Genomic DNA, 25981 nt, shown 5'->3' on the forward strand with positions numbered 1-25981 from the left:
AATGAATCCTTTTAAAAATTCATGGTAATGGTGAAAAGATGCATTTTGAGCTGTAAATGTGTCTGCAACATTTTATAATCCAACCATCATAATGGTGTAATTTTCAGAAATGTACTGATCAACCAGCCAGAAACTGAAATCTGCCAAATTTCTGTTCTAAATGCACGTCGACCAGAAAGAAATCATAATTTACATGTTTTAAATATTTTAATTCAGCTGATATCTGTCACAGACTTGCAATTTGCATTTCAACAACTTTATTAAACAGTGTTTGTAATCAAAAATAACAGAGGATGGAAATGCATTATATTTTACAAATGTAACAACTTTTGACCTTTGCTCATTTAATACTTCTGTGATTGCATAGTTTTCAACATAAAAAATACTGATTCAAATGATGCATTTGGGCAGTTTTCTAATAACTCATGTTTAGGCAAATGAAGGGATTGATGTGCTTTAAAATCAAGAGAAAAATAGAAGGACACTTGTCCATTTCATTTGCAAAAAATCTCTATTGACACACAGATCAGCTCATTTTTTGAGAAGCTTGCTTGAAATATTGACCACTGTCTTTAGAAAAATTCATTTCCTTTTAGATAGAGTCCTTTTAGACTTCCATTCATACGCACGCGAATGCGTCAGAGCGGAAACGCAAGGTCATGCGTCAAGTTTCGCAGGTTGCTGTGGTGCAAAGTTCAAGCTTGGTGAAATTTGACCTGCGAAATCGCATCACTTGACTGTGTGAGACCAATCGAGGATCAAAACATGACCTCTCTGGACAGAAATTTAAAACATGGAGCTGGCTTTTTTAATGTCTACACATCTTGTTTATTTCCGCCCCTTTTTGCAGCGCAGTACGACAGAATTTCGCACACACAAAGCCCAATGTAATCGCAGCTTAATGCTCAAAAAAATGCAACCAAGAAAACGCTGATTGATGTTCAATATGTTTAGTAAATATAGTTCACCCACAAACTTTGTTTGCACCCAAAAAGTGGTCCATTGTCCTAGTTGCACAAAAAAAAAACAAAAAAAAAACAATGCGCTCAAACAAAGTATCATGTACCAAAGGTTTTTTATTTTACAAATGTGCAGTATATACTCACTGGCCACTTTATTAGGCACACCTGTCCAACTGCTTGTTAACGCAAATGTCTAATCAGCCAATCACATGGCAGCAACTCAATGCATTTAGGAATGTAGATATGGGCTGTTTCTCAATATGCATTCTTTAGCGGTCTTGCGTCCTCATGTTCTTGTCATCATCAGCTGCCAAAGTTTAGTTCCAAAACTCAAGACCGCAAGAACAGAGGATGCGTGAAACTTCCCGGATGTTTTCTTGATATCGAGGATGCAAAAATGCAGACTTGAGCACCGGTCTCGCTCTAGAAGTCCCATAAGTCATTGTGACTGGCGGTGGGAAGCACAGCATTTTTCTTTGATTTATTGTTAAAGTTCAGAGAGTTCAGGAGTTTCCCTAAATGAAACGGTCAAAGTAAAAGATACCATGGACCTCTTAATAAAGGAATAAACATATTAAGGGTGATTGTTTGCTGAAATTCGTATTAAAATCAGTTTTATTTATATTGTGCAACATATATTTATAATGTTTTTGTGCATAGTATATATTTTGAAAAGTGAAAAAACAATAAATCGCTGTATGAATGTTGTAATGTTTAAATAATTTTCCATAAAAAAAAACGTGTGAGGGTCACGTGACCATCAGGAAGAACGCAGCCTCTCATTTCTCACAGGACGCGTTCTCTATTTTCGCGGTCTCCTGAGTTCGTTTTTCCGAGGACACCTGGCAAGACCGGTCTCCACAAGAACGCAAGTTCGTTTTCTGCGTTCTTGGAATTGAGAAACACCCACGGTCAAGATGATTTGCTGCTGTTCTAACAGAGTATCAGAATGGGGAAGAAAGGTCATTTAAGTGACTTTGAACATGGCATGGTTGTTGGTGCCAGACAGGCTGGTCTGAGTATTTCAGAAACTGCTGATCTATTGGGATTTTCACCCACAACTATCTCTAAGGTTTACAGAGAATGGTCTGAAAAATAAAAAATATCCAGTGAGCGGCAGTTCTGTGGGCACAAATGCCTTGTTGATGTCAGAGGTCAGAGGAGAATGGCCAGACTGGTTCGAGCTGATAAAAAGACAACAGTAACTCAAATAGCCACTCATTTCAACCGAGGTATGCAGACGAGCATCTCTTGAATCACTTGAACATGACAACGAGTTCACTCAAATAGCCTCTACAGTCACCAGATCTCAATCCAATAAAGCACATTTAGGATGTGGTGGAATAGGAGATTCGCATCATGGATGTGCAGCAGACAAATCTGCAGAAACTGCATCATACTATCATGTCAATATGGACCAAAATCTCTGAAGAATATTTCCAGTACCTTGTTGAATTTATGCCACGAAGGATTAAAGTAGTTCTGAAGGGGGTACTAGTAAGGTGTACCTAATAAAATGGCCAGTGAGTGTATATGTAAATAGAGAGGGAAGTCACACTTTTATTAAATAAATATATTAAATAATATGTACATTTAAAGATTTAAAAAAAGAACAACTAGATGACAAAATATATATACACTACACTTTTTTTGTATATATTTGTTGGCAATTAAAGATGAAGTTGTTCACTGTTGGCCCTGACTCTCGCCCACTAAATACTTAAAAATGCAATTGTCCACCTCATGCTGAAAATGTGGGAGTAAATTGGGGGGCAAGCTTCGCATCCTGTGCTCCAGGCTTCTGCAGTATGCAGAAATAGCGTCATTCTGGCTCTCCTGTGAAGCTAGCTTTTCTAGGGTTTTACCAATTGTTCGCATTAAATTGCTCGACTCTTCGCTTGAGGAATCATCTAAAGTTTTCCTGCTTCTCTTCAAACGATGCCTTGATGTGCTCAGGTGCCCACTGAAAGGCCTTGGCGAAGGCTCCTCCAAGAAGCTGGACTCATCAGTGGTCCAGGAACAGGTCACATTGCAATCTGAGGATGGACCAGATTCACTATTGACAGAAGATTCCTTAAAAAATATAAACAGACATATTAATATTATTATTACTGAAAAAAGCACCAAAAGAAAAGTGTACTGAAAAGATAGCTAAAAAGCAAAAATAATATTGCAGTAAGCATAACTCAAAACTGAAAACACAAACACATTCTACAATTTACACAACATGTGTTATGCTTAGTGTGCCCTATGTTAACAAATTGAGGTAAAGTTGATGTTATGTTCACACATTCAGACATTCTCTCTAGTAATAGAGTTTCAGATTAGTTTCATGTCTTCTTTGTAAATTCTAAATAGTGGAATCATATTAGCAGCCAATGACAATAACTGAACAACGTTCAGTCAATTAAATAGTGCTCAACTGCTAACAGCACAGAAAAAGCCTCCATTTTCCTGAACATTATCACCTGACCCCATTCAGATTGAGGTAAAGTTGGTTTTATGCTCAGACGTTCATTTTGGAACAGTGACAACTTCTGACACGCTACTTTGAATACTCAGTGTAAAATCGAATGCAAGTATGACATTAGCACTGTTTGATTGACTGAAAACGATGAAGTACTTTGAGACTTGTTGGCCGCTAATATGACTTCACCTAGGGCTGGGCGATAAAACAGTATCGGTATTTATTGACCGAACTCCTTGGTCAATAACGATAAAAAAAGAAAAAGTTTGGTATGGAGTTTTGTAGGCATGGGCCGGTATATGTTTCTGGCGGTACGATAACCTTGGAAAAATATCACGGGGTCACGGTATTGAGATTACTGCTCTAAAATATTTTGGATCAGTAAACATGTCAAGCTGAATAATTCACATTAATGATTGATTTCTGCTGCCTTCATTTGTCACAAAAACACAGAATTTATTTTACAACTTAAAACAGCATCTTTGGAAATATTTTCTGCTGGAGCTGCTGCTTTCCTAAAAAACAAAAAAAAATGTGAATAAAAAAATCTTACTCATCATACCTTGGGAACGGTATAGAAGAAAATGTTCACGGTTTTACAACCTTGACTTTTCCAAACCGCGGTATACCTTGAACACTGTTATCGTCCCATGCCTAGAGTTTTGCTATGAAGCGCAACTATAGCTTTATTAAAATGTGGCTGCTGAGTGTGCGCCTTGGAAGGAATGGCAATAAGCTTAGGGTTATTTTCAATCGAGGCACACAGCTTGGTGATGTGACATGCTCGCATTTTCAAGGCGCACATGAGTTGATATACAATGCAATATACACATTATAGTAATAATGGTAGACTCAGACAAACTGCAGTGTTTTTTTTATTCTCCTCATAAATACAAACTATTATTAGAACCGCAGCAATGGTTTGTTCATCCTCTGAGAAAACAGTTGATGGTCACCTAGTTATGAGAGATGCCAGAGGAGCGCGAGCGCAAATCGCATTGAAAATGGTGAAGGAAACCGAATCCATGCACTTGCACTTTTCATGTGCTTTTAGACGCAACATGTGAATGGTTGGATTTGTCATCACTACCTCAGATCAGAACAACACATGCGAAAATGAGTTCCATGACTAGCAGCATTGAGCAGATTGTAAATAAAAAAGGATGTAAGGATGTCACCAGAGGGTTTTTTTTGTTTCTTTTCTTGTGCATCTCAGCCACTAGCACCCCATCTGAAAGATTTTTTAGCACAGGGGTAGTGTAGTCATTCAACTTCACAATTTGTAATGTTGCAATATGTATTTGAATAATGATAGTTGGTTCCTTTACTTGAAAGCTCAGATTTGATTATAATAATTAGTTTTGTTTTCAGAGTTTGAGGTTTACTGTATGATTATTATAGACACCTTACATCAATCAACCTTAAAGTGCTTTGATTGTTCAGTGTTACATTTTACCATTGCAAATACATTGTAACATTTTATTTATCAAGTTTAAGAGTCTCTTTAGCACTTATGTTTATTTTATTATAAGACATTGGATATTTTTGTTTATTTTTCTGTTCATTATTATTAAAACTATGTGCCTTACTAATGTTGGTAAATTAAAACTAAATGGTTAAACGAATGAAAAATCATAATATTCCTAAATGGAAATATTCAATAATTATCGATAACGTATTATATTAAACATTATATTGTGATATTTGTTTAGCTGTATAACACGGGCGTAATTTCACTATTTCGAATTAGAAAAGAATGCTTTTTTGAAGTTGTATTATTAAGGATAAAGAATGCACTAATATAAAACCAAATTGACTATTTATATATTGCATTCTAAACGAATCAAGTAAAGACCAAAGTAATATAACTACAACAGTGGATCTTAATGCATATTCCTTAGTAGGTTTAAAGCTAACATATGTAACTTAAAGCAAGACATAAATAAATACACGATTCTGTTACTTACCTTTTTAATACTGGACGTGTTCTCTCTCTTTTTAGTGTGTGGATCTAAAAACTGAAGCCTGTTCAGGATCCACTGCTGCCTGCCAGTCCTCTGAACTCCAAGGCTTCCTGAAGGAGGGAGTTTTTTGTATCTCGAGTACTGTGTGCGTAGAGACTCCCACCTTTTCTTCAGCTCTTTATCTGAAAGAAAATGTAACATTATAGTACGTCGACTTTATTTTGGGACAACGGTTATTGTAGTTGTGTGTGGCTACTAGTTCACGTAAAGCAAATTAACAAAGCAAAATAAACATGCCTTACAAGTGACATGCTCACACAAGCACGACATGCTATTTATTATGCACAATCGAACAAAACATCCCGATATATATCTATTAAACACACGAAAGCAACAAAAATGAATTCTTACCCGATATGGCCAGCTTGCTTTCGATCTCACGCCATAACTCCGCTTTCGCCACTCGGTTAGCATATTGATTTTCCGTGATGTCGTACAGAGATGGCCGCTCCAGAATTAAGTTGATCAGCTCGTTTTCAACAGCCTCGTTCCACACAGCCATGTCATTAAACATTTATGATGTGTAGCTAAAAAAAACAGCAGACTGCTTGCTGCTTCTTCGGCTTCTTCTTCTTCTTTTTACAGGCGGATAAACAACATCCGGGTCGTTTGTGTTTCATTTTTGCTAAAAGGGATACTGCTGTGGCCGGAACTAAACGATAATTATTTATATGATTTATAAAATTAATTGTATTAATTTATAATATAATTAATTGTATTTTATTAACGTCTACCCCTACTCTTTTATTAACATCTAACCTTAAACGCGACCATCACAGTACTGTAAAAGCAGTAGTTATACAATGTATTATTCATATTATTTATTAAATCACCCATTAAATTGTATTTAATTAACGCCTATGCCCAACCCAACCCTAAATCTACTCCTCACAGTAATGTAAAAATTATTATTATTGTTGTACGGTGTCAAAAATGATGCTATATTGATGTATCTCAGCAGTATTTTTATTTCTATTCATTCAACAACAAATGTAATCAATCAAACAACAATCTATCCGCAGCTGTAATACATCTTCATATCACTGAGGTAAAGTTGGTTTTATATTCGCACATTCAGACTTTCTCCTTGATAATATACTTTCAGAAAAGTATTATTTGCTAATTGTAATTAGGGTAATCATAGCAGCCAATGACTACCAAACTACAACACTGTTTAGTGTAATGGTGTTTTGAAGTCATACTTGCATGCGATTTCAGACCGAATATTCAAAGTAATGTGGTAAACAATATAGGGATTCCGTCAAATGTTGTCACTGAATGAATGTTCAAATATAAAGCCAACTTTACCTCAATCTTCATACTAATATATATATATATATATATATATATATATATATATATATATATATATATATATATATATATATATATATATATATTTACCATAGTAAACTATTTACCATTACCAGAGTAATTTTTGGGTGAACCATCCTTTTATAGCTTTAATGAGTAAAATTATAATCTCATATTTTTGAGATAAGGGCACTAAATGCAATGAAGTAGGTAGCAAAGTATTAATTTAAAAGTTCTTGGTTATATTCAAAGAAACATGTGTTGTTTATGCATTATGTTTAGTTGCTATATTTGATTACATAAATCATAACCTCCAAGAGCTTGTGTCCACACACTGAAAAAAGTGTTGCATGCAAAACTGTTGCAAACAATTTATTTGTGTTGAATTTAAACAAACAAATTAAATTGAGCAATGTTCAACTTAATTTGTTTGTTTAAATTCAGCCCAAATAAATTGTTTACAACCACTTAACGTAAAAAATTGAGTAAATCCAAGGAATCATCTTTGAATAATTTTTTTCAGTGCATACATGGACAGCACATTTTAGCTCCTAAGTGGCTATTTAAAATACTTTGAATGTTTTATATTTTGTTACAGACATACAGTGTCATCCTGCAACTGTTTTGCTGCACATGAAATGTCCCAAACCCTATTTTAACTGTCCAAAATAGGAAATAATTTTGTTTATAGTAATTTTGTTTATTAATAATTTTGTCTGATAGTCAAAGCAGGTTAAAAAAATCTATTTTAAATATGCATAAAAAAAATCAGGAAAAAGTGTTTTATGTAAATTCGGACCACCAGTTTACATATTTTGACATCATTTTTCTCTAAAAGTACATTATATCAAAAGATGATACTTAAATTTTTATTCTAATTACTGTAGGTTCCAATAAGCCCAAATAGCAAAGAGAAATAAAAAATGCATGTAAAAAAACACCTTGGGTCTTAAGAGGTTAAATAAGTTTATTTAAAAGTTATTCAAGTAAATTTATGACAATTTTGCAACTTGTAACAAAATGTAAAATCTTTCAAAGAAAAACTAGGAAAGGAAATTGGTCACACTTTACAATAAGGTTCATTAGTTAATGTTAATTAATGCATTTACTAACATAAACAAACAATGAACAATACATTTACTTCAGTATTTGTTCATGTTAGTTAACATTAGTTCATGAAAACACCATTGTTCACTGTTAGTTCATGTTAACTCACGGTGCATTAACTAATGTTAACAAGGATAGACTTGGATGTTAATAATGCATTAGTAAATGTTCAATTATGATTAATAAATGCTGTACAAGTGTTGTTCATGATTAGATCATGTTAGTAAATGCATCACTTATGAACCTTATTATAAAGTGTTACCAGGAAATCCTTAAATGAAGGATTCTAAACATTTTTGAAGAGAAAATTAAAATGATGTGACGTTTATGATTACTTGCAAAAGCCTCTTTTCTGTTCGGACACATCTAATGAATCCTTTTAACATTCATGGTAATGGTGAAAAAGCCATTCTGAGCTGTAAATGTGTCTGCAACATATTTTATAATCCAGCCATCATAATGGTGTAATTTTCAGAAATGTTCTGATCAACCAGCCAGAAACTGAAACCTGCCAAATTTTGCTCCAAATACACGTCAACAGCCAATGAGTCATAATTAAATTGTTTAAAATTTTTTTAATTTAGCATATATCTGTCCCAGACTTGCACACATATTGCACTGCAACAACAAATAATCTACAATGTCTGTAAACAAAAGTTAACAGAGACCGGAAACACAGTATCTTCAACTAATCTAACAAACTTTAAACTTTGCTCATTTTATACTTCTGCGATTGCATAACTGTATGTATTCAGCCAGCCTGTTCTCATGAGAAAACGAAGCTATTTTACGTTCAGTGTTACTATCAGTTTAGTGGCTACTTTGTACAAATTCATCTGGTCTTATTAAAATGTAAGATTTTTAGGAGGCGACGTCGTAGAATTGTACGAATGAGTGGTATGATTTCATATGAATTAGCCACTAAATCAAAAAGTTATAAATTGCTATGAAATAGCGTTGATATAATATTACAAAACCTACAGATACAAATTAGTCATTTGGGGTTTTCATTTTTTCTCATGTTTAGCCAAATACTGGGATTTATTGAGGTAAAGTTGGTTTTTATATTCGCACAATCATTCAATGACAACATGTGACGCAGTCCCTATATTGTTTACCACGCTACTTTGAATATTCAGTCTGAAATTGCATGCAAGTATGACTTCATAACAACATTAGCACTATTTAATTGACTAAACGATGTTGTACTTTGGTAGTCAATATGACTGCTGATTTGACTGCTAATATGATTCCACTATTTACAATTGGCAAAGAATACTTTTCTGAAAGTATATTATTAAGGGGAAAGTTCGAATGTGCGATTATAAAACCACCTTTACCTCAGTTTGGGATTGATATGTTTAGAGGAAACAGAAGGGTATTTAGATTTTTTGAGATGCATGAAATATTGGGAAAATGTTTTACATTTTATAAAATGCATCCAAGAATGGAGTCCACTGTCTTCAGAAAAATGCAGAAGTTATTTCCTTTTAGATTATCTTTGTGTAATGCGCATTAAAACCAAATCACAGTTTTGTTTACAGCACTAATCAAGGAAATGCTGTGATGTCACCTACTGGAAAAGATTGCATTTGCATTTTCATTCAGCCTGTCAACTGCTTTTGTTTTGTACAGGTATGTTTTATGTAGCATACTTTCACAAAGCTAAAGTTAGACCAATATATTTTTACATCATATTTTGAAATCTAAATAAAACACTACCTGCCCAAGCTTATGCATGTAAGCATCTTTATGTGGATCGTGATTACAGTGCAGTGGCTGCCTCTTCTGTTAAACCACAGCAGATAATTCAGCCTGTGATAAAAAAAGTGTAAACATTCTGTTTGTGTATGTATATTTTCATTATTTTTATTTATTAATTTTTTTTACGGACAAAAGTACATAAATAAATGGAGGAAGGCTCAAAATATTTAAACTGGAAGTGAAGCAGTCAGTCAAGTTTACGTTAAATTGGGTTCCATATTAATGAAAACATATAATACAAGCTCGATTAATGAAAACATTCGGAATAAAAGGGTATGTTATACGATAGCTTTTAGTGCAAAGGTGCCGCCATCAAGGAACATCGCTGTGTCTGAGGGCGCAGGGTTGGTTTTGTTCCCTCAGCTGAACAGATACAGTGGAAGTAATGGACTGACAACGGAGACTGCAAAGCCTAATTTAACCCAATGCGTGAAGTTGTGGATGTGCATCGTAGAGCTGGTGCAAATACAACAAGTTGTGCCTAATATAGCCTATACAAAAATATACGTTTTCCATTTTTCTTTTGGTGCAGCGCTGCTTGATGAGGGGATTTACATTTAGACTAATGCAGCGATTAAAATGATACATGACTTCACGCTTTACTAAGTCATGTCTTTGTGTATTATGTCAAGACATATTAAATTTTCAAGTCAATCAACTTGATCTCTCAACATGTATGAAGAACGAAAAAACCTGCCATGTGAAAAACCGTGCCAATCTTAGTTTGGTTTGAACACGAAAAGAGGTGAGCAGCTGTACTAATAAAAATGTAAAAGTTCCCTCCCCTGTTTTGTCGGCACCGGACTTTGTTGAAACCATGGTTGAAACCGAAACCCAGTCAGGCAGCATAATACAGAAAGTGGACCAAAAACATTAAACAATCAGTAAATTAAAAGGGAAAAAAGAAAAATAGAATACATTTATTTTTATATATAGACACGAGACTTGTGGTAATACGGTAATATGGTATACCGCGGGATCTAAAAATAGCAATGGAATCAGTTTCAATATTTGTTATACTGTCATAAAAAACAATGCACTTATATAGGAGACAAGTCTTAAATATTAAATATTATTTATTTAATGCCTAAAAATGCATATGTGTGATTTTTATCACAGGACAGTGTGGAAGTGAGAGGTGATGTAAGACGGCAAGTCGCACACCAAGTGACCTGGTCTCGAAAAAGAACACAACCTCTGCAGTTTGGCAGTATTTTGGGTTTCGACCGAACGAGAAGGGAGATGTGGTAAATATGAACTAGAGGTCTGCATTCCCGCTGCTGTACCACGGGAGCCACAGGACCAGACCAGATTTCTTGCGGTGCGGGAATAAATTTCTGAATAAAGCGCGGGAGCGGTCGGTAACTCTGGTGTAATTTGAACGGGAGCGGGTGGTCTAACAGCACTCGTGCATCCGCGTGGATGCTGTTTATGTGTTTATGTGTGTGTGTGTGTGTGTGTGTGTGTGTGTGTGTGTGTGTGTGTGTGTGTGTGTGTGTGTGTGTGAATGAGAGAGAAAGATTGTTTCCAGAATTCTGTGCAGAAAGACGAAAAAATGTCCACAGATTCTGTCTGGCCCTCCTCATTCGTCAGCATAATGCTGAGGAACTACAGAGCTTGTGTAAACATATAGTGCTATGATCAAATGCTTCCTCTTTCATTGAAACACCATGTTTTCTCAGTGGTGTCATTTTTCTTGTGTGTTTATTTTGTTATTGAGAGGACAGATCGCAGCAGATATTTACATATACAGATAAATGTGGCTCTCTCAGCAGCAAGTGTGGCATCTGGATGTCCATTAACTGCATATAACTGCGTATGCATTACCTCTCACTAAAGACCAAAACAGCCCCTTTCCTGCACCCAGATGGAAAACGCTGAGGGCCATTTTCTACTGAAAACATGCAAAGCTTTCTAAAATCGGTACCCACTTCCACTGCCTTTCAGAAGGTCAGATTACACCCTTTAATGGGATATCCTTTCCGCGAATCTGCACACACGCACACAGAGCTACTATCAACAGAGACATGCTCACAATGAGTTTCCTCCTTCCTGTTATTGAATTCAACAGACCAAAGAGCGACAGGTTCCGGACAACTGCTAGGAGGTACTGGAGGAAACGGAGAAACACAGCATGCAAAAAGAAAAGCTATTATTCGTATGACTCAAAGACAAAATTCAGAACATTATACATCAATACTTCTACACCTACCATCACAGAGTGGTTAATGAAACCAAAGTTGTAACACAAGCTTCATTCTGAAACGCCAATAGCATTGCTTCCATTTACCTATTTTTATGTGTGTTTTGGAATATCGCATAAAAACCCTGGATGGAAATGCCAAGATGTGCATACAAAAATTATCCACAACTGAGTAGGATAAACTTTTAGGAAAAATTGCGCATAAACTGCAATGGAAACGCTTTTACCGAAAAAAATTCCAGTGTCATTCACTGGCTTAGCCCCTTTATTAATCCGGGGTCGCCACAGCGGAATGAACCACCAACTTATTTAGCATATGTTTTACGCAGCATCCTTCCGGCCGCAACCCATCACTGGGAAATAAGAATCCAGTGTGCTCATTAAAAATGTCATTTGATTGTATTTTAAGAGATCATGTGATGATAAAAATAGCATTAGGGGTAGAGATGCTCATTTTGCCAACCTACAACCGCCGCTCATTAATCGTATATTAGCGGTTAACTGGTCAGATTAAAGGCGTTACGGTGGTGCAGTGGGTAGCACAATCACCTCACAGCAAGAAGGTTGCTGATTCCAGTCCTTGTTGGGTCAGTTGGCATTTCTGTGCGGAGTTTGCATGTTCTCCCCGTGATCGCGTAGGTTTCCTCCCGGTGCTCCGCTCACGTGCGATATAGGTGAACTGAATAAGCTAAATTGGCCATAGTGTATGTGTGTGTATGAGGCCCCGTTTACACTAATATGTTTTAGTTTTGCTACAATTACCCCATCGGCCCACACTACGCTGGAGTTTTCGAGCCCTAAAAAACAGAGCGTTTTGAAAACGCTGGAGAGGCCGTTTTCATTCTAAAAGGCTTCTGCTCCATGTCAGTGTGGATAGGGGAAAACTGAGACATCTGAAATGGAGGCGGGGCTGCAGACATTCACCTATCTGATTGGGGCTTTTTCCTCAATATTAAGTAGCCTACACACAGTTCAGTCTTACATCCTCTCCTTGTAAGTTCAGACTTCACAAGTTTGATATGGAAAACAAATTCCTGAGGGCACATCAGGTAAATCTTCAAAGGGAACAGTGTACTTTATAACATCATTCACATAACCCTGGATATTTTGTTTCACTTTCTTAACAATGAAATAAACACATTATAGAAGAAACTGCCTATTTTCATTTTGATATTAGCAACTTAACAGACACCAAAAATTGAGGCATTGTGTAGCTCCATATTTATATAACTGTCATCTTCACTGTATGCATATTCATAACAAAACGAAGCCTATAAAATAACTGCCTCCTTTCATTTTCATTGAAAATGCGAAACACACCCTCTCTTTTGCTGAATATCAGTTTTAATAATCAATAATGGCCATTATAAAAGTGTAACGTACAGCAAGTTCATACAATATAGGAAATAAAGGCAAACAATCAGTCAAATGTGCAGAATCAGTGCTCACGGTTACATTAATTAATATATTATCCTAACTTCCGGCGTCCGGGGTCGCCACAGCAGAATGAACCGCCAACTTATCCAGCACATGTTTTGTGCAGCGGATGCCCTTCCAGCCGCAACACATCTCTGGGAAACATCCATACACACTCACTACAAGAAACTCATATTAAATATTAATGATATTTCACATTCTAGTATTTTTTACAATGAAAATAGGTTTGAAATGTCAGTGCAGTGTTCGGGATTAGCTAGTCACATATATTGGCATTACATAACTTTATTAATATGTAACTAAATTGTGTAATTAAATTATTTATATTATATATATATATATATATATATATATATATATATATATATATATATATATATATATATATATATATATATATATATATATATATATATATATATATGTGTGTGTGTGTGTGTGTGTGTGTGTGTGTGTGTTTCTTTTTTTCTATTACAATGTTTTGAAATTCTTTTTTCAAAAAATAACTGAATACACTTAATTCGTCACAGATATACACTATAAAGTTTTAAAAACAAAAATTAATTATTTCAATTGAATGCTATTTATTTGATATTTTTTTCAACTCATAGACATGATGCAACTAAATGGAATATCTGATGCACAGCATGATAAAGCGCTTTCCCTGCACACCTTTTACAGGGTGAAATTATGAAACGCAAGTAAAGTGTTAAGTGTGTTAGGTAACCTGCCTGGCGTCTGTGGAATGGGAAAATACAGCTGTCATATCTGTAACCATCGGTGCGAATGTCAGTACAGAATGTTTCGCCTCGGGACACTATTTCTTGTGTTGGAATGTCGACTAATTTGCATGTCCTGTAGATCTGCTTTCTAAAGGCTTTTATCAACAGCAGGTTTGGTTTACGAATCCACCACTATCATAAGATCAAGGGTGTAAAATATGCCGCCTATAGAACTTCTGTTGAATAAACAGTTTTCTTCATAACAAGTGGAATAAAGTGAACTAAGGTTATCTGAGGAGATTTAATAATATTCATACTGAAATCCAGATGAGAAATCAAACCACAGTGCAAAATGTTAACCGAGCTCGCTGAAATCATAATATCGAACTCAAATGAATAATCAGATGCAGGTGTGTTGTTTTTAAGCTGTAGACTATAAACAAAGACAATATTTGTATTTTAATAATATTTTACTTGCATTATCGCAGATGGAATTATTCGAATTGGCAACTACAGCACTTTATTCATGATCCAAATAAAGATGCAAAATACATACATTAACATGAGCAGTTATTGACAAGAAAAATCATAATAGTCTGACTTTATCTTATTAAAATTATCCTGCATTAAACATACCTGCACGAAACACAAGCAGACGGTCTAATAGAAATGTATTCTTTATCACTAGGTGACGCTTGTAGAGAAGCAGTAATAGTATTTCCTTATTTAACTATGCTTTTTAGTTTGGTAATGGTAATATAAAAATAAAATACCCTCTAAACATTTGTGAACACACTCCTGGATACATACATAAACCCAATTTAATCTTAACCATTTTCTTCTGCATTTAGGATTTTTCTTCCTCTAACTAGAATATAGGAACCAAATTATATTTCTGCGTATGCGTCTAAATATGGTGGGGAAAATAAGTATTGAACACGTCACCATTTTTCTCAGAAAACATATTTCTAAAGGCGCTGATGACTTGAAATGTTTCCCGAATGTTGGTAACAACCAAAGAAATCCATATATGCAAAGAAAACAAATCTAATTAGTTTACAAATTAAGTTATGCGTAATAAAATGAAACGATACAGTGAAAAAGTATTGAACACATAAAGAAAGGGAGGTGTAGAAAGGCAGTAAAAGCCCAGACAGCAGCTGAAATCTCTTAGAAGTTCTTCAGCAACTCTCGGCCCTTCCTCATTGTAAATTAATATTAGCTGCTTCAGTCTAATATCTACATTACAGGATTATGAAGGTGAAACCAGAGTGGACATTTCGGCAAGACAATGATTCAAAACACAGCCAAGGAAACTCTCAAATGCTTTCAGAGAAAGAAAATCAAGCTGTAGAATGGCCAAGCCAATCACCTGACCTGAATCCAATATAAAATAGAAATTAAAGCTCAGATTTAATGGACGGGACCCACAGAACCATCAAGATTTTTACACTCTGTTGAGGTCTGTGGAAAAACTCACACCTGAGCAATACATGTGACTTCATTCTGCATATGAGAGGACTCTTCAAACTGCCAGCACCAAAAAAGCCTTTTATATAAAGTATTAAAGACGTTTCAGTAGTTCAGTACTTTCTTCTTGTGTCATTTTATTATTACACATGACTAATTTTTCAGATTTTTTGTTTTTGTTTTATTATTATGTTTGTATTGTTTGGGTTTTTACCAAAATCTGGTTCAATCCCATGTCAACAGCTCCTTTAGAAATATTATTCCCAGAAAAAAACATGACGTGTTCAATACTTATTTTCCCCGCTGTACATAAAACCAAATAATACATAAAGGCATAGTAAAACACAAGTAAAACAACATAAATACCCTCCTTTTTTCAGACTTATGTTTGTTAAATAATATACAACTCTATAAGAACATCAAAATATGGGCCTAAATTGAATATACATAAGGCTAAGAAATATTTAACCTAAACGTTACAAACATCAGTCACTGCAGCATTAAACAAATGAAGGTCAGTGTCATAAATAGCGACAAGTCTGATTAAAAGCTTACATCTTATTTGTAATACTGACTAATTTTGTGAAAGGAACAAACAAAAGTCCATTAACTAGAGACTCTACAGAGGCAATTGTGCGTATATGACCTGCAGGCAGCTGATGTAAAATCTAAAAATCTCAAATCCCAATCGATCTGTCACTTATTAAAGCTAATGCAGAATATCTTGTGTTTTTCCAGGGGTTCCCATATGATGCCTGGTATTTTATGCCTGCTTTTTATGAATCTGTGCTCTATCTTCAGCATCTTAAGTCAAAGCCAAAGATCTTGTGAAGGGATTCAGTTTGAGTAATACAAAAATATAGATGTCATCAAAGCTCACGAAACAAAAAAATCTCATTACAGTACGCAGCCAAGCCCCGAGGCTGCATGTTGCTGGAAAAATATGGATATGCAATATTGTCTTTGTCAATATTTGTTGTTGTGATATGACATTTCCCTAAAGAAATTTTATTTTTATATAGTGTATATACTGAAATCATGGAGTTAGAAACCTCTTAAGATAATTTTAAGACTCTTTTCATACATTTTAAGACCTCATCGCCACTATTTAGGTTTTAACCGGTAACACTGGGGATATTTTAACTTGTATATTTACTAAATGCTTAATGTAAGAAAGCACAAATTGGCCAATTACAATATTGATTTCGAAATATTTTAGAATTTCAGAAACAAAATGTAAATAAAATATGAGGGTGTGACAATTTTTTTTATCTGCTTTATCACAGGTTGAACTATCTAAAGTGATTTAAAGGAAGCCAAGATTTTCAATGATACAATGCAACTTAGTACTACCAGAATTATGCTTGTATCAGTAATCCTAAAGCCAGAGACCTCTTGATGGGACATAGCTGAGCAATACTGAATGGAATTAGAATTTTATCAGAAGCCATGAAGCCAAAGATCTCATGACAGGATGCAGTAATGCGATCACAAATCAATGAGAAAAACCATCTCTTGCTGGGATGTAGCCAAATGCTACCAAATCATGGTTTAATTAAAAACCACTAAATCATAAAAAAAAACTCAACATAAAAATTGGCTGAGTTCCTCAAGAATAAAGAAACCCTTCATGGGGTATGTACACACAAACCTTTAATTTTCAGTCAGCCAGCCTAAGCGTTTCCGGTAAACTGTCTTTACATTACAAAATCGTCACGCTTAAGATCCGTTTTCTTTAAAAATGAATGATCTTTCTTACCAGATTGATAAACGATATAATGGGCCTCAGACCGGACAAGAAGCACTGCATTAAAATCCATTTCCCGCTGCCATGTCATGTTCATATTCAAAATATGAAAATTTACTTTACCTCAGTACTCTTAATGGAGTTTCTGCGCTAGCCTGCTGCTACTGACGGTGCTAATGTTTACACAGTCTTTCATCACATTTTACACTTGAATAGCTAAATGAATGCTTAAGTTTGTTTAACTGAATGTATTTTAATTACATTACAACACTGATGCTGTAAATGGAACTTTATGAAATTGAAACTAGTCACATTAACCTTTCATAAGAAGTTTACCATTGGCTGAAAAACAATAGCTGTGCATATACTGTAGCCCATTGAGCAGGAATAACGAATCCCAAAATATCATAATGAGAAGCAGCTCAGAGGTACTAAAAATATATCAGACAGTCAGATTCATAACTGGACTGCTGAAAAAGCCAAAGATTTCATGAATGTGCATAGCTGAGAGCTACAATAATCCTTGTTTTATTAGAAATCATAAAGCTAAAGGTTTCATACTGAAAAGAAACTAGCTGTGAAGGAATAGTTCATCCAAAAACCAACCGCTATACTATTTATTTACTCACCCTCAAGTGGTTACAAGTACAAGGGGGTTATTGCCAAGAAAATAGCAAACTGAAATTAAATGTTGTAAATGAATTGAGTTTTTAAAATGTAAATACTGTCACTCGACTGATAGAGGACTAAGCAGAAGACATTGGTGAGCAAATCAAGGCAAAAACTTGTGTACAGTACATATATCTGTTTAATAAATCTGTTTTGTTCATATGCACCAATATATATTACCCATATTCACCCATATTTAGTTTTATTAAAATGTGGCTGCTGAGGGCGCACCTTGGAAGCAATGCCAATTAGCTTAGGGTGTAAGTTTGTCATTTCCAAAGGAGGTCGGGTATGTATGGGAGGTAAATAAATGTAAATAAAAAAGGATGTAAGGATGTTGCCAGAGTGGCGTTTTGGCTTCTTTTTTTGTGCATCCCAGCCACTAGCACCCCATCTGAAAGAGTTTTTTTACATAGAGGGTAATATAGTCGTCCAACTTCATAATTTTTAATGTTCAGTAGGTATTTGAATAAAGACGGTAGTTCCTTTACTTGAAAGCTCACACTTGATTATCATAATTTGTTTTGTTTACAGAGTTTGAGGTTTACTGTATCATTATTATTCACACTATACAGATGTTGATCTACCTTTACCATTGTACAAGCTTTGTAATATTTTACCTATCAAGTTTAAGAGTCTCTTTAACACTTATGTTTATTTTATTATAAAGAGATCAGATATTTTGTTTAAATATTTTTGACTAATAAAACTATTTGCCTCAGCAATGTTGGTAAATTAAAATAAAAGTGGTTAAAAATGTATTGGTAAAAAATATTCAATAATTATCTATATATATATATTTTTTTTTTTTTTTTTTTTTTTTCAATATTGCCCTGCCCTACTATATAGAATCTTTAATGAATTCATTTATGTTCAAGGTTCATGGAAGCCTCAATATCAACGCCAAACCTTTATTTTTTAAGGGGATAGTTCAGCTGAAAATGACAATAGAGTCATTTACTCGCCCTCAAGTGATTAAAAACCTTTATGAGTTTCTTCTGTTGAACACAAAACAAGATATTTTGAAGTGAGCTGAAAGCCTGTAACCATTGACATGCATAGCAGGAAAAATAAATACTATGGAAGTCAGTGGTTAGAGGTTTCCAGCTTTCTTCAAAATATCTTCTTTTGTGTTCAACAGAAGAAAGAAACTCATAAAGGTTTGAAACAAGTGAAGGGAGAGTAAATGATGGCAGCATATTTATTTTTGTGTGAACTATCCCCTTAGGAGGGGACTGAATAGACATAATGGACAAAATTTCTATGATGGCATGCCAGCAACTCTGCTGAAATCATCACATCCAGTCATAGATACAGTGAAGCTCGGAGCAGAATATTAATTTACCAGCTCCAGACTCATTTGCTAACGCCACACCCACGATATTTCGTCAGCTCTCCCACAGATGAAATTTGTTTGCAAAGGGAAATGAAGCGAATACTGCCGTGTTTAACCTAAAAATAGGTTAAATTGGGAAAAAAAATAACGCTACATTTATCTGCGAGCTTTCCACCTGTCGACAGCTCAGTCATATTCATAATGCAGTGATGCCGTCACTGGGCCTCAGATGCTTCAAGTCAGATGTTTACATCTTATATTAGGTATTACATCACAACATCAACCAGGAAGGCAGACAAATGAATGGCTAATTACGACAAATAATCCTCTCATAACATCAGTCAATCGCACACGAATAATGACAGGAAAACAGCGATCAGCAGCCTGTGTCATTGAATGTGTGTGTACAGTATCAGCAGAGTATACAGAGCCCATTCAAACAATTATGACGGATTAACACGCGCACAGACATTCACGTTCAGCCGATAAGCACTTTATTCGACAGATTCATCAGCAATGACATAAAGTCCTGCTGAGCTGCATCTTTAGCAAACAAAGGCCTGCTTTCCATCCATCAGAGGAAAACATCACGTCACCAGCTGAACGTTAAATAAGAGCAGACGATGCACATCTCTCACCGTAACGTCGGCCCCAGACACGCCGTGTCCGTGCTCTCGATCTCTTGTAATATTCGTTCATGTTCGGTGATAGTCTCCAAGCTCTCGCTCTCCGCCATGTTGGCTCTAAGCGTCACAGTGTTCATATGTGACAATGCCGAAAGAGATGCAGTGACATGAGTCCGCCGGAAGAGGGAGCAGAGCCTTTGCAGGTCAGACTGAAAGCTCGATAGAAGCTCAACAGATTGGAGATTTTGTGCTATGCGGACTGAGCAGAACTAAAATAGTAAGTTTATCCCTATACACATGTGTTCAAGTATCATTTCTTTGAATACAGATGGCACAAATCTCACCTCAACACATTTAAAGAACTGAAATGTTTTTCTTAAAGGGATAGTTCACCAAACAAAGTCTAAATTAACATAGCACTATTTTCTCATCCTTAAATAGTTTTAAATCTTTATGTTTCTTCTTGTGTTGAACACCAAAGAAGATATTGTGATTAATGTTGTAAACAGGTAACCATTGACACCCAATAGTACAGAAAAACAAATATCCCTGCTGAAAAATCCAGCTTAAACCAGCCTAGACTGGTTGGCTGGTTTTAGCTGGTTGACCAGCCTGGTTTTAGAGGGGTTTTGGCCATTTCCAGCCTGGTCTTAGCTGGTCAATCTGGAAAATGACCAGCAAAATCCAGCTAAAACCAGCTTGACCTGCCGGGTTTAAGCTGGACATAGCTGGTTTTGGCTGGGCTCCCAGCCTGGCTAGGCTGGTCAAGCTGGTTTTAGTTGGTCATTTTCCAGCCTGACCAGCTAAGACCAGGCTGGAAATGGCCAAAACCCCTCTAAAACCAGGCTGGTCGACCAGCTAAAACCAGCCAACCAACCTAGGCTGGTTTAAGCTGGATTTTTCAGTAGGGTATGAAAGTCGATAGTTACTGATTTCCAGGCTTTTTTTTTTTGTCAAAATAATTGCTTTAAAGTGACAATTCACCAAAAATAATGGTGCTAATTTACTCATTTAAATAAATTAAAGATTTTTATTGAAACCATGCTCTTATGTGATTCATAAAAAGGTCCTTTAGAGTCTTTTTTAGAGTCAAAATATGTTTACAGGCAAAGTAAAATGAATTGTCTACTGAAGCAAAATGATCAGCCTGTGTAAGAAATCGAGCATTATTTTATATCATTATTCAGTTTAACTCACAGTCTCAGCAATAATGTTGTGAATATTTTCCATTTTCTTGCATGATACCTAAATGTATTGTCGGGAGCCACATGTATTACATTTGTTTCGCCTGCATGTTGTAGTTTTTATACTCTCAAAGTACTTGTAACATTCTTAGATTGCTTTTAGATGGGTAAATTAACAGTAATGTTTTTATTTGATGGTCATATACCTTTAATTTTGTCATTGTCAACATTATTTAGCCAGTGAAAAAGTTTCAAGGTTAACTGATCTAGTTTTGTGTCTCTGGAAAATAGCCATTTGAATTATTTAACAATGTTGAATAATCAAAGCTTTTTGTGTCGATTTGTGCATACATCAGTGATTTAAGATTGGGAGAGTGTCGCTATTATATATTTATATTAAAAATATGCAGTTTAGTATGTATTTGTATTCCATATACTCCCATGTCAAACATTTGGAATCTTTATAAGTTTATGTAATTTGAGAGAAGTATTTTGACTTACAAAGACCATGTTTATTTTGGCATATCTATCTATCTATCTATCTATCTATCTATCTATCTATCTATCTATCTATCTATCCATCTATCCATCTATCCATCTATCCATCCATCCATCCATCCATCCATCCATCCATCCATCCATCTCTCAGAATTTTCAGCTTTCTGATATGCCGATTTGGTGCTTTTTTTCCAGGATTCTTTAATGAATAAACAGAAAAAAAAACTTAATTTTTCTTTTTCCCTTATTAAATAGACAATTTCTTTTTTAGGTGAACTTTCTTTCCCCACCTTTTCTCTTTTTCCCCAGGTGAACGTTTCCACAAAATTTATAAGCAGCAAAAACATCCAATTTCAACATCAATTACTGTTCTCAAGCACATAATCTGCATATTAGAATCATTATGGAGAAGCATAATTAGAAGGATAATTAGAAGCATAATTAGAAGGATTATGTCAAATAAATTAGCCAATTATTTGCTAGTCTTATTTATTTTCATCTAATTTCATCTGAATACAATAAATACAATGCACATTGTCAAAAAAATAAACATCTTCCACATCTTACTGTACACTGTAAAAAGCCTTAAAAGCAACAAGTTGACTTTACAAAAACAATGTAAGTAAACCCACTGTAACTTGGAACTGTTAAGTTGACTATAATTATGCTTATTGTACTCACTTTTTTAAAGTCAACTAATTTTTTTTATACAGTGTCAGACTATTTTAGCACGTCTGATTTTAAATAGTTACTGTAATTATTACAAATATTAAGTCTATCATTAAGTCTATAAAATCTAGCCTATATTGAATTTAAAAGAAACAAATATAATAAAGGTGTATTGGAAAAAGTGATTAGTTTACTTTTATTTTAAAAAGTGAGCACAATTTGCATAAAAATTAAGTCAACCTAATAGTTGCAAGTTACAATGGGTTTACTTACATTATTTTCGTTAAAGTCAACTTCACTGAAAAAAATGATTCAACGATGATTTACAAAAAATTTTTAAGTTAAGGGGTTGTAAACAATTTATTTGGGCTAAATTTAAACAAACAAATTAAGTTGAACATTGCTCAATTTAATTTGTTTGTTTAAATTCAACCCAATCAAATTGTTTGCAACAGTTTTGCAGACAACATTTTTTTCAGTGTTGTTTCTTTTAAGGCAATTGGTTTTCTCGCTTTAAATAACTAATCACTTTTTACAGCAACCAAATCACACTCAAAAATTATTTTTACTGCTTGTTCAAACTACTTATTTAAAATAAGCTGACACAACTCTTGAGATTTTTGGGGGACAACTTAATTGTTTTATGTTTAAGCCACTTCAATTTGTTAAGTTAACTTAATCGATTTGTGTTGGGGCAACATGAATGAATTGAGTGTACACTGTAAAAACTGCTGGGTTCCACACAACCGATTTGTGTTGGGGCAATGTGAAGGAATTAAGTTAACTTATTAGTTTTTTTCTTTTACAAATTGAAGTGGATTGAACATAAAACAATTAAGTTGTCCCCCCCAATAAAACTCAAGAATTGTGTTGTTTCAACTCATTTTAAGTAGTTAAAAAACATCATTTTTTGTGTACAACCCCTGCATTGTCTGTAATAACACTTAATACATCATTAACAAACATGTCACTGTATTAAAAAAGCACATAATAAAACATCTAACAAAACATTATTTTATTTCAGTCACTCTACCTTAAACTCGTTCCCAGTGGCAGATCTACTGATTCCAGTTCTGCAAAAACATTCCCATAGACTTTTCCTTCAGCTTTGTCCTCTTCTTGGGGACTGCTGGGGATCTTGAGGCTGCTGCTGCTGTCGTACATGATTGTCTGTGTGCTGGTTTGAACTGTGTTTCAAGCAGGACATGAACACACTACTGTCAGCAGAAATCTGCAGCTGAGGAAAACCGACAGATCTTGTGATCTCTAGTACTTTGAATCCAACAAAACAGGCGTTAAGTGCTGCTCTGTTAAATATTGCCAAATTGTGCTTCAAGATTTATCACAGCGCTGGACTGGGAACTGTGTTTTTATGGTACCAGAGTCACTCTAGAAATGCATATATTGTATAGTGTGTCCACTTTCTGGTCAAAAGTTTGGAATGATTATGTTTTATTTTGTTTTTTGAAAGAAGACTCTTTTGCTTACAAATTGTATTTGTTCGATCTTAAAGGGAGGGTGACACGGTGGCTCAGTGGTTAGCACTGTCGCCTTACAGAAAGAAGGTCACTGGTTTGAGTCCCGGCTGGGTCAGTTGGCATTTTTGTGTGGAGTTTGCATGTTCTCCCCGTGTTCGTGTGAGTTTCCTCCAGGTGCTCTGGTTTCCCCCACAGTCCAAAGACATGCGCTATATAGGTGAATTGAATAAACTAAATTGTGTGTAAATGAGTGTGTATGGCTGTTTCCCAGTACTGGGGTTGTTGGTAGATCGAATATGGTTGCGACTGGACGTTAATGAGAATTATTTATAGTATTTATTAAATTTTCCATTTATTGTATTGTATTAACGTCTACCCCCAACCCTAAACCCAACCGTCACAGTAACGTAAAAACAGTAGTTGTACCCAGTATTATTTATGCTATCTACTAAATTACCCAATAAATTAAAATTTTTAACACCTACCCATATCCCAACTCTAAACCCAACCATCACAGTACTGTAAAATATTAATTATTGTTATGCAGTGTCAAAAAAAATGCTGCGACTGTATATTGATGTGCATATCGCACTTCAGGCTGGCCGGGTATCCGATCTAGACTACCCAGTACATGGTTGCGTCTGTAAGAGCATCCGCTGTGTAAAACATATACTGGATAAATTGGTGGTTCATTCCGCTGTGGTGACCCCTGATGAATAAAGGTAAATAAATGAATGATCTTAAAGGGAGCGTTCACACAAAAAATGAAAATTGTGTCCTTTTGCAAACCTGTTTGAGTTGAACGCAAAGAAGACATGCTGAAGAATTTTCCAGCATTCTTCCGAATATCTTGTTCCATGTTCAATAAAAGAAAGAAATTCATAAAAGTTTAGAACTACTGAAGTGTAGAAAATTTTAATTTTTTAGGTGAACTAACCCTTAGTAAAAGCAGTAAAAAAAAATCGTTTTGATTTCCCAGGTATGGGTATCCGCTGGAAGGGCATCCGCTGCGTAAAAACGTGCTGGACAAGTTGGCGGTTCATTCCGCTGTGGCGACCCTGGATTAATAAAGGGACTAAGCTGACAAGAAAATGAATGAATGATGAAAAATCTTTTTGAATATATTTTGAAATGTCCTTTATTCATGTGATTGATTGATGAGTCATGCAATCCTTCAGAAAATAATATTCTAAAACTGATCATTTGTTTGTAAAGAAACATTCATTCATTCATTTTTTTTCATCTTAGTCCCTTTATTTGTCAGGGGTCACCACCGTGGAATGAACCACCAACTTATCCAGCATATGTTATACACAGCAGATGCCCTTCAAGCTGCAACCCAGTACTGGGAAACACCCATAAACTCTCATTCACACTCATACACAACGGCCAATTTTGTTTATTCAATTCACCTACAGTGTGTGTCTTTGGACTCTGCGGGAAACCGGAGCACACAGAGGAAACAGACCAACATGCCACGCCAACACGGCGAGAACATGCAAACTCCACACACAATTGCCAACTCGCCTAGCCAGGACTCGAACCAGCTGTGAGGTGACAGTGCTAACCTAATAAAGAAACATTTACTGTTTTTGCTGCTTAATATTTTTGCCAAAAATGCATTACAAGATTCAACATTTAAGGATAATAGGTTTGAAATAGTTTTAAGTAAGTAAATCAATGAATAAAATGTGTTTTTATTCAATAGAGACATTCCATTGATTGGATGAGCAAGTAAATACATTTATAATGTTCCATATAATTTCTGTTTCAAATAAAAAATTCTTGGAAAAAATTATCACAAATTCAAAAAAAAAAAAAAACATTTAGTCATCAAAAGGTGTTTTCAACAGGGATAATGATAATAAATAAATAAGTATAAATTAAAAATAATGAATAATATTACAATGACTTCTGAAGAATTGTGCAGAAGACTGGAGTAATGACTGCTTCAAATTCAGCTTTTTATCATATGAATACATTCATTTTAAAACTGTATTTTTATTTTTAAATATTTCACAATTTTGATATAAATAAGGCAGCCAAGGTGAGCTAAGAATTCATCCACAAACATAAAAAAATGAATGAATTCAAAATTTTAATTGGTATTGTAGTATTGTTCATGAAATGTAATTCTATATAATTTAAAAAAGAATATCTAGCATAAGAGTAGTGTTTGATTACATTTAATAACATTTAAGCAAATATTACAATAACACACATTACAAAACACAGTACTGTTTGCTAACTGGTGTGTTGTAAAAAATGGCTTCCTCACTGCTTCACAACAACAAGTTGAGGTTG

The 25981-nt window shown here is 34.9% G+C and overlaps 2 protein-coding genes across 6 annotated transcripts in view; both read right to left on the bottom strand.

The window, feature by feature from the left end:
• The window catches only part of exoc6 (exocyst complex component 6), a 127810-nt gene extending 104414 nt beyond the window's left edge, over positions 1-23396 (bottom strand). For 3 of the 5 annotated variants that reach the window (XM_056468955.1, XM_056468954.1, XM_056468958.1), the window contains exon 1: positions 23233-23396. In XM_056468955.1, the coding sequence (XP_056324930.1) occupies positions 23233-23363 (131 nt within the window). In that variant the 5' untranslated portion in view covers positions 23364-23396. Of the gene's footprint in view, positions 1-19860; positions 19976-23232 lie in introns of those variants that run through there. The other 2 variants (XM_056468957.1, XM_056468956.1) reach the window with 1 other exon arrangement.
• On the bottom strand, positions 220-6028 carry LOC130238073 (uncharacterized). The gene is made up of 3 exons (XM_056468959.1): positions 5805-6028; positions 5397-5575; positions 220-3035 (listed from the first exon to the last, which is right to left on the bottom strand). Exons 1-3 carry the CDS (start codon positions 5965-5967, stop codon positions 2649-2651), a joined length of 729 nt encoding a protein of 242 aa, XP_056324934.1. The 5' UTR covers positions 5968-6028; the 3' UTR covers positions 220-2648.
• Positions 23397-25981: the final 2585 nt, after the last annotated feature.

This window comes from Danio aesculapii, chromosome 12 (assembly GCF_903798145.1).
Source record: "Danio aesculapii chromosome 12, fDanAes4.1, whole genome shotgun sequence".
Taxonomy (NCBI): Eukaryota; Metazoa; Chordata; class Actinopteri; order Cypriniformes; family Danionidae; genus Danio; species Danio aesculapii.

Excerpts from the sequence above, each read along its gene's own strand:
- LOC130238073 (XM_056468959.1), bottom strand. The coding sequence starts at position 5,967 with ATGTTTAATGACATGGCTGTGTGGAACGAGGCTGTTGAAAACGAGCTG. Across the intron at positions 5,576-5,804 it reads AAGCAAGCTGGCCATATCGG|ATAAAGAGCTGAAGAAAAGG; the intron begins GTAAGAATTCAT and ends ATTTTCTTTCAG. Across the intron at positions 3,036-5,396 it reads ACACGTCCAGTATTAAAAAG|GAATCTTCTGTCAATAGTGA; the intron begins GTAAGTAACAGA and ends ATATTTTTTAAG.